The 9,368-nt window shown below is 42.1% G+C and overlaps 1 protein-coding gene across 2 annotated transcripts in view; it reads right to left on the reverse strand.

The window, feature by feature from the left end:
* GALNT18 (polypeptide N-acetylgalactosaminyltransferase 18) overlaps positions 1–8,832 on the reverse strand; it is a 512,560-nt gene extending 503,728 nt beyond the window's left edge. The window contains exons 1-2 of one of the 2 annotated variants that reach the window (XM_050955082.1): positions 8,617–8,832; positions 8,209–8,474 (exon numbers count right to left, since the gene is read on the reverse strand). In XM_050955082.1, the coding sequence (XP_050811039.1) occupies positions 8,209–8,443 (235 nt within the window). In that variant the 5' untranslated portion in view covers positions 8,444–8,474; positions 8,617–8,832. Of the gene's footprint in view, positions 1–8,208 lie in introns of both variants that reach the window. The other variant, XM_050955081.1, reaches the window with a different exon arrangement.
* Positions 8,833–9,368: the final 536 nt, after the last annotated feature.

Here is a 9,368-nt window from a genome sequence, read left to right on the forward strand (position 1 = left end):
ATGCAGTATTCAATGGGTAGGAGTACCATGAATTTATGTAGTGACATTATAATATTTTCTGTCTTATTATCTATCCCTTTCCTAATGGTTCCTAATATTGTTAGCTTTTTTGACTGCCACTGTTTCCAAAGAACTAACCACAATGACTCCAATATCTCTTTCTTGCGTGGTAACAGCTAATTAAGACCCCATCATTTTGTATGTATAGTTGGCATTATGGTTTTCTAACATGCATTGCTTTGCACTTATCAACACTGAATTTCATCTGCCATTTTGTTTTCCAGTCACCCAGTTTTGTGAGATCCTCTCCTAACTCTCTGCAGTCTTCTTTTGACTTAAATATCTTGAGTAATTTTGTATCGTCTGCTAACTTTGCCACCTCATTATTTACCCCCTCCCTCATTTATGAATATGTTTAGCAGCACTGGTCCCAGGTCTTTGGGGCAGTGGTTCTCAACCAGGGGTACCTGTACCCTGGGGGTACACAGAGATCTTCCAGGGGTACATAAATTCATCTAGATATTTGCCTAGTTTTACAATAGGCTATATAAAAAGTGATAGCAAAGTCAGTACAAACTAAAATTTCATACAATGACTTGTTTATATTACTCTATATACTATATACTGAAATGTAAGTACAATATTTATATTCCAATAGATTTATTTTAGAATTATATGGTAAAAAATAGAAAGTAGGTAGTTTTTCAGTAATAGTGTGCTGTGACACTTTTGCCTTTTTATGTCTGATTTTGTGATCGAGTAGTTTTTGAGTGAGCTGCAATTTGGGAGTACGCAAGACAAATTAGACTCCTGAAAGGGGTACAGTAGTCTGGAAAGGTTGAGAACCACTGCCTCAGGGGACTCTGCTATTTACCTCTCAGCACTGTCATGGGCAATGCTGGATTATACTATTATGATGCAGTTTATGTAACTTTTCTTGATGACAGACCCTTCTGCTGAGCAAGTGTCTGGAGCAGAAAACTTATCCCTCCTCTTAGCAGTCACAGCAGAGAGGCTAAGGGTGCAAAGGGTAGGCAACAAATGTATCCTCTCAACCCTAAAGGGGCTCCCTCCAACATGAGAAAGTTTGCACTGCCCCTGTCCATTCTGGACTAGTTCTGCAGATACACAGTGGCCTTCAGTCTCCATACTTCCAGTGTGGTGAAATGTGCTGTGCTGTGGGAATAAATATTTGTAGGTTCAAATCCTGTCTAGGTTCAAATCCTGTCTAATCTGTTGCAGAGGAGGTGAATAGTCTTAACTTCCAGGAATGCTAAACTCATGTAAAAGAGAGAATACACTCCTTCAGCCCTGGCTAACTGTGACTCTGAATGTTCCTTTGGAGTGTTCTCACTCCCAACACTACTATGCAAAAATATATGTCACCATCAAGCTTAGCCTGCAGGAACCTCTCCTCTCTAAGGTAGATCCCTACTCTGTAGAGTTTGCACTAATGTGGCGATGTTGGTTTAGGAATGACTGGATGCGTACTGGGTATACTGTCTTATGCTCCTTTTTACCTGTGCTACAGTGACATAAAACAACTCTCTGATATCAGAAGGATGGCCCCATGGTTAGGGCAAAAGCCTAGGACTTGCAAGATCTGAGTTCAATTCCCAGCACTACCACTGCGTGGCCTTGGGTCAGAGACCTATGGCAAAATTTTCAAAATTGACTGAGGTACTTTGGGCCAAATTTACAGAGGCATTTAGATGCCTAAAGATGCAAACACACATCTAGTGAGATTTACAAATCTGAATTAGACACCTAACTACCATGGACTCTCAACGGGAGCAGCGTCTAACTTTCCTAGGCGCTTTGTAAATCCCACTGAGGATATGTCAGTCTACACAGCAAGTCTCAGAGCTCAGGCAGACAACTTCAGGCTCATATTACTGAGCTAAAAATACCTGTGTAAATGTTACAGCTCTGAAGCCCACTCCATCCCTAGGCTTCAGAGCCCCAGCCCCAGCTGTAACAGCTACCTAGCTATTTTTAGCATAGTAGCACAAGCCCCCTGAGCCTGAGTCTGTCGAGCGGGGTTCTGAGAATCGCTGGAGTCTCAGGATTTGAACATGCGGCCTGTAAGCAAAAGAATGAGACAAACAGTGCAACTCACCCTAACAGCTATAAGTAAAGATGTTGAAGAAAAAGCTCACAACAAATTCTTTGTCTATTTTATTTCCCCATCAACAGCAGCAGTGGCTTTCCCAGCTACTGAAAGGGTGCTTTATACAAATCACCCCTTTCCACACATAACTAGCTGAAGTTTTTACCATCAAAACTTTTAGAAAATTCAGTAATTTAAACTAGAAAAAAGAATTTCTGGCCTACTAGCATTGTCACTGCAAATTCCTTTCAAGTGAACTGACCTACTTCAACTAAAATAATCATAGAACCAGATTCTGTCAAAAGCAAATCAAATAATAATAATAATAATAATAATAATACAAAAAGAAATGTCTTATCTGTAGTAATAAGATTGGCTCCAAGATAGTTACTGGTACTTTAATAAAGCTAAACAGAAAATGTCCAGTTTGAGTCAGTGTGTTCCAGCCACTGCAAAAGAAATCCATGGCAGAAGGATCAGCTGGAGTAGGAGGTGACAGATAATGTTACAAGCATAAAGAAAGTTTAGATTAATGAAAATAAAGTTGCATTTATAGGCCTAGTGAATTTTCTTATTCTTAACTCTTCTGCATATTGTCCCTTGAATATATTGGGCTTATAGTGATGTTGGTGAGTTCACAGATACTAGTGAGCTGCACTCCTCTAGCTCAAGCCACTTGAATAGGTTTTTTTATACCACTCACTTTTTCACCTCAAAGCATGGGAAATTATGACAGCTGAACTCACACAAATCTCCACTGACATGCACTACCCGAGAATGAGCAAGGCAGTCATAGCCTAAGGGGAAAAAAATAATGAGAAAACTAATGGGACTTATCCTGCAAAGCCTTAACACACCATAGTAGCTCTTCCTCACACAATTAGTCCCTTCGACTTCAATAGGCTACTTTACTTGAATAAAGACTACACATATAGGGCCTTTTGTAACAGAACATGTACTTCTTGTCCCAGATTTATCCTTGATTTGACTTTCAGTGGAATAATTACATTTTATTTAGTGATAAATACAGTTAGTTGCTTTTGTGCTTGAGGGAATGAACTAAGAGGGATTTGATGATGGTGCTGAGAATTATTTCAGATCCTGTGATCCTGGTTTTATGGAATGGTATAGAGGTTTCCATTCAGCTAAAATGTATTGCAAAGGATACTTAGCTGCACCAGAGTTTAGGCACAGCACACTTCCGAAAGAAGAAGCTGACTCTCATCTTCTATATATATTTAAAATAAAAAAATAAAAAGGGCGGGCGGGTCGGCACGGAGAATGGAGTAATTCATTCCAGAAAGCAGGTCAGACACTCACCATATCCACTTTGTCCTCAAAATATTTCCATCAGAGTTACGTCTACAACAGTGACTGCTGCTTCACAACATGGCATCTCCAGAAGAGATGAGGCAGTCGGAATCAATATCAGATGCAGCAGCATGCAAGCACCTAGGATTGACCTCCCAGTATCATGTAGGTGGTTGAGTAATTACCGGCTGGTAAATAGATTTTAAACCAGAATCACATTCCACAGATGCCACTGTCCATTTTCTTTGTTAAGTTTCACTGCACATTTCATAACCCCTACATTCAAGGATCTTTTCATTTGAAATGGAAATGCAGCCACCTCTGGGACAGAAGTGGGGAAGCTTTGAACAACACAAAATGCCACTGCATAAACAGATCAGGGCAGACAGCAAAAAAGCACAAGAGAGTGTTCTGGGTGAGATCTCTGTGACTGTAAGAATAGCTTTCCAAAGGAAATGTTAGGCTCTCCATTATCTAAGACGTTTAAAAGTAGACTGGAGAAAACACTAAACTGCTTGCTTATTATTGTTAGTGCTGTTTCTCTTGTCATCGCAGCCCATCTGATATTTATATTGTAACAATAGATCAGCTCAGATGATTTTCTTAGTTTGCATGAAACTTAGGGGAGTTCTTTTTTAGTGCCAGAGCAAATGGATGAGGCATTATTAAGATGAGCGATGTGCTGTAAAAGTTCTCTTGTATCGAGTTTAATAAAATTAGACTTTTTTTTTTGGTAGTAGTATATTTCTTGTAAACTTGGGAGAATGAACTGTCTTCATGTAAATTGAGACATTTGATTTCAATTGCAAACTCTAGACTGGAACCACTAACATTTCTTGTAATACAGTATTCATTACAATACTCATTAACCTTAGCCCTCTAAAGTAGATTGTCCAGTAATAAAGCTCAAGGCACAAAAAAATACATTAGCCACATTCATTTCTTAACCATAAAAAAAGATTGCATTATGCATAAAAACTATCCATCTGGTCGCTTCCTCATTTTCACATACACACAAATTTTCTCAAAAAACAATATGCTATTTTGTTTGCAAACTGTAAAGGAAGTGGAAATTACACTTCTTATTGTGGATAGCCTAGTATACAATATATGCCTTCTACTGCAGAAATAATGGCAATAATAATAATACGTAGCACTTTACATTTTTCAAAATGCTACACAGTCATTAACTACTTAATCCTTATGACCTACTGCTGTAGATGAAGTAGGTGAGTACATCCCATTTTACAGAGACAACAGAAAGGTGAAGTGACTTGCCCAAGGATAGTCAACAAGTCAATGGCAGAACTGGGAATACAGCCTCGGGGTTCATGGCCTGTAGCCTCAAGCTCAAAACCCTACATCATGCTGCTTCACATCAAAGTGCCATTTCTGTCTCTCCAGCTAAGCCACAGATGACCAATCCTCCATCAGGCTGCCCATTATGGGAACAGGAGCAAAAAGGCTTTTACACATCACAGGTGCAGAAATGGCAGTATGCATCTGTACAACTTTCCATGTAGAAGCAGGTCAGCTGTGAGCTTGCTGTGTACCCCAAATTTGCATCATTGCATACAGGGAAAAAAGGCACATGTGGTGTGGGCAGAGCAGATATAACTCAGGGTAGACATCCTTATGCCACCTACTAGAGTCCAAACAAAAAAGTGCATAACCACCATTTTGATGACAAGCTGTTGCTCCTGAACACTTGCTGGAGAACTGTAGATACACAGCTGTGTTGGCTGATGGTGAACAAGTCCACAACATGGTAAGTGAATATCTGTCTTTCACATTTGACCCATTCACTCAATTTTTGACCAGTATTTACCTTCTCACAATATTAAATCTAACTCCCCCCTCCTCTTTCTCTCTCTCATGAAACAAAATGTCTCCAGACTAATGATTTGCTTATTATGTTACCTTTATTTCAAAGAGATTATTTTTCTCTGAAAGCACCCACCCTCTTGTTCCAATCTACTTGGTAAAATATTACAAGGCTGCAATTTATATTCCCAAGGAATTCCCAGGCACCATCTAATTAAATCAGTCAATCAGAAAACAAATTAAAATAAAATATCAGGACAACTCCCTTGTGGAAAATATATTTCCATTATCACTTTCCTGGCAACTGGAGACGACCCTAAAGAATGGGATTCTATTGCCCTTGCTAATTTCATGTCTTGTCAACATTTGTGAAAAGAGCTGAGGCACTCAGAACTTCCATAAGAATATTTTCCAATAGACAAAAGTAGTGAAAAAAGCTCAATGGCAAACTACAGATAACTTTAAGAACTCAGACCACAGCCATTATGGAGGATGATCTGTTCTACATAGAGAAATAAATTCCAAATTTATCATTTGTTGATGCTGATCAAGAGGCTGATCCAAAGCCCAATGAAGTCAATGAGGAAAAAAAAAGATATATCCCCAACTGTCACAGAACTGAGCAAAAAATATATTTTAAAAAAAGATTTATTTTGTATCTTCAGTAGCAGCCACCCTTGTGAACCTAATCACTATGGTTTGGACTTGAACTCCCATTTAGGGATAGTGATGTTCTATTGATTTGCTAACTGAACAACTGGCTTCATTAAGAAGAGCAATGCAAATCATTATATGTTTGATTTTAGCTGTTTTTTGAATAAATGTTAGTATTTATCGAACTGTGGACATGGTTATTTTTAAAAGAGAAGCAGATTTCAGTTTTCTTAAAATGGTGTTTAAGGAAATGAAAAACCAAAAATGCTTATGAAAGAAAGTAACATCATTAGATAGATCATATACAATCCCTCTCATCCTCTCCCTTTAAAAAGGCTTTTTTATTGTACCTTTCACTATCATAGACAAAGAACAAGTTACCAAGCTAGCAAGCAGATACAGATCTAAAAGACTAACATTTCCTTTAAAATATTTTGAAGAAAACTGCCTCTATAGATAATTAGGCATTTAGACTAGTATTTTCAAAGAAGTCCAAGGGAGTTAGGCATCCAACTCACATGACATTCAGGTACCTAACTCTCATCAGAGCTTTTGAAAAGCCCTGCCTTAGGATGGAAAGCTACTGTAGAGTACTCCATTGCCACTCAGACAAGAATATATTTCTCTTCAAAAATTAATTTTAGGGATCCAGATAAACCAGAGGAATGCCTGAAAGTCACAGCTGGCAGGAACTGGTCTCACTCATCCTTCTCAAAGGAAATTGTGTTTTACTAAATTATCCCGGTTCCAGACAATGCTGCTGAGAAAAGGAGACAAGTGCAAACTCAATAGTTTAAAAAAACGCTGTCTCTTCAAAAATGTTATAGCACATGTACACCCAGAAGTCAGCATGAAATAGTAGGGCTTGAAAGTATCCCAATCAAACTTGAGAATCACTCTACACATTATGAACTCAAGCACCCATGTGGTTAATCATCTTTCCTAACTATTATGATGCTTGTTTACATTTCCAGCATATAAATTCTGTAGGTCAAAACTACTTGGAAGCAAAGTAGATTTGTGCACCGGTGGTGGAAAAAGCAGCAGAGCTCGTTTACCAATGATTTGCTCTGTGCATGTGTAGATAGACAAGACTAAGGAGACTAACGTTGGGCTCTGAAGCCTCAGTGCTGCCGCTACAGAAATACAAGAGGGCTCCTCTCCAGCACCTCGCAAGTGACTTTATTTACCCTCCCTGCCGGATATTTAAATAGATACACAAATCATAATTGGGGGGAGGGAATAGTTGTTTGTTCCCACACGGATGAGGAGAATAATGCGGGGGGCATTACTTGCAGATCACATATAAACAAAGTAATGCAAGATCCCAAGCACTGCCTGGTAATTTACCCATGAAACCATGTCAGAGCCTCCACCCGCCCTGTCCCGGAGATGGAAACAGAGACATTACACGGCTGAACGTCCCGGCTATAATCCCAGCTGGCTCCCGCAGCAGCCGCGTGGGGAAACCTGCGAGCACAGACACACCCGTGACAACGTTCCGTTCAGAGCCCGCGTGGGGGCAGATACACAACAAATAAATAAGGGTTGATCACAGACTGCAAGAAGAGCCTCCCTCCTCCCCGGCCGAGACCTGCAGGCACCACCCGACCGGCGATCAGGTTTATTGCTGCAACACACACACACACACACACACACACACACACAGCCTACCCCCTTGGGAGATGTCGCCGCTGGCACAGCAAATGCTAAGGGGCCGCAAAGCTCGCCCCATCCCGACACCCATTCTCCTGCCCGCTGCTCGGCTTTGCACGCCAACCAGAGCCCCAGGCTAAAGAAGCCATGGCAAGAGCCTTTCCCCCGGGCTCCGGGGCAGCCGGCAGCATTGTTAGCAGCTCCATCTCCAGCTCTCCGAGCGGAGGGAGCCGGCTTCGTCAACAAACCAGCCCGCAGGAGCCCTTGGCTCACCCAGACTCGTCAGCCCAGCCAGAAATCATTCCCAAGGGAGGGTCGCCACTCAGCAAGCTGCGTAGCCAGGGGCCAGGGCTGCAAAGCGCTGCAACCAGCCACCCCGCCGCCTGCTCCAGCTAGCACGCTGCGCTCCCCGGCACTCACCAAGCAGCCGAGAGGAGGCTGCTGGCAACTTCTGCCTGCACAAGAGTCTGAACAAAGCCTCCGATTCTTCTGGGCTGCTGCAGGCATCTCGCCCCCGATGGCAGCCGGAATCTACCACCCGCACAGCACATAAAATGCAAGAGGAGGGGATGGGGAAGGCTGCAAAAGAAGGACCCGGAGAGGAGCGGGCTGGGGGTGAGGGTGGGAAAGCAAGAGGGGAGGAAAGGTGGTACCTTGTATGTGCTGCTTGATGACATTTTCCAAGTGATCCAGCCTTTCTATAATCCGTAAAGTGTCCCCTTTGTCTTCCTCTAACTTTTTCTCTGAGATTGGCTCCTGCACTTTCACATAGACACTGGCAATGTAGTTGGTGACCCAGCCCACGTAGAGCAGACAGATGATGTTAGTCATTCCACTCAAGATCACGCAAGTGGACACTAAAGTTTTGGTTTTCCTGGTGCAAACCATCCTGAGATCCCTCCATATAGCTCCAAAAATCCTGTGATCCAGAGAAATAAAATTAAAGTGCGATAAAAAAAAATCCTTCCCTCCCCCTTAGCCCAAAAAGGAGACCACTCAAATCAGTAAATTTCCATGCAGGAAGTTTGCTAGTCCACAGAATAAAAATCTATCTCGCCTACCTAGAAGGGGGAGCGGGTTGGGAGGGCTGGTTATTTAGGATCCTGGATTTCAATACATTAAAATAGCGGAAACTTTGCAACAGCAGCAAGTCATCAGTAGTGTCAGTTGCCCGGCTGGCTGTTCTGTTTAGGAATCGGTTGTTCCCATAGGCACGAAGGAAGCGAGTAGTCAAGTGCCCAAGTGTTGCAAACTTTGTTCTCCCCAACGCTGCTTCCCATTTCAATCAGCCACAGCTCCCGAATCAGATCTTGCAAAGAGCTTGCAGAAGAGGCGGGCTTGCACGGTCTAAGATTGACAGATCTTCCCTCCAATGAAGAGCCGGCTATGGAGGAGAGTTTGTTAATATCACCCTATGACCAACGGGACCTAGCAGAGGTGGAGCTATACCAGGGGCCCACCTGCTTGTCTTTTACACATACACAGAGTCATGCACAGGGGTGTCTCAGGGGCCCCCACAGTGCTACAGGTGTTTGGGTGAGGAACAGGCAGTTTTTCCTTCACACCGTCTCCCTGTTTGTTAGTCTGTGAGTGCAGGGCTTGGTAGGAGTTTTTTCCTCCCTGAGATAAGATGAGCTTGCTAAGTCCCAGCTTGCAATTTAGCAAAACTTTCTGATTTTTCTCAGGAGTGAGCTGCATTTTTTTTCTGCTCCCATTGTGCTGAGGCCAATAAGCTGTTTGAGACAAAAAACAAGTCTGGGATTCCTCTGCACTCTCAACGTATCTGCCCATCTAGAAACTAGTTGATTTGTTT

Source organism: Gopherus flavomarginatus, chromosome 5, assembly GCF_025201925.1.
Source record: "Gopherus flavomarginatus isolate rGopFla2 chromosome 5, rGopFla2.mat.asm, whole genome shotgun sequence".
In the NCBI taxonomy this organism is placed as follows: Eukaryota; Metazoa; Chordata; order Testudines; family Testudinidae; genus Gopherus; species Gopherus flavomarginatus.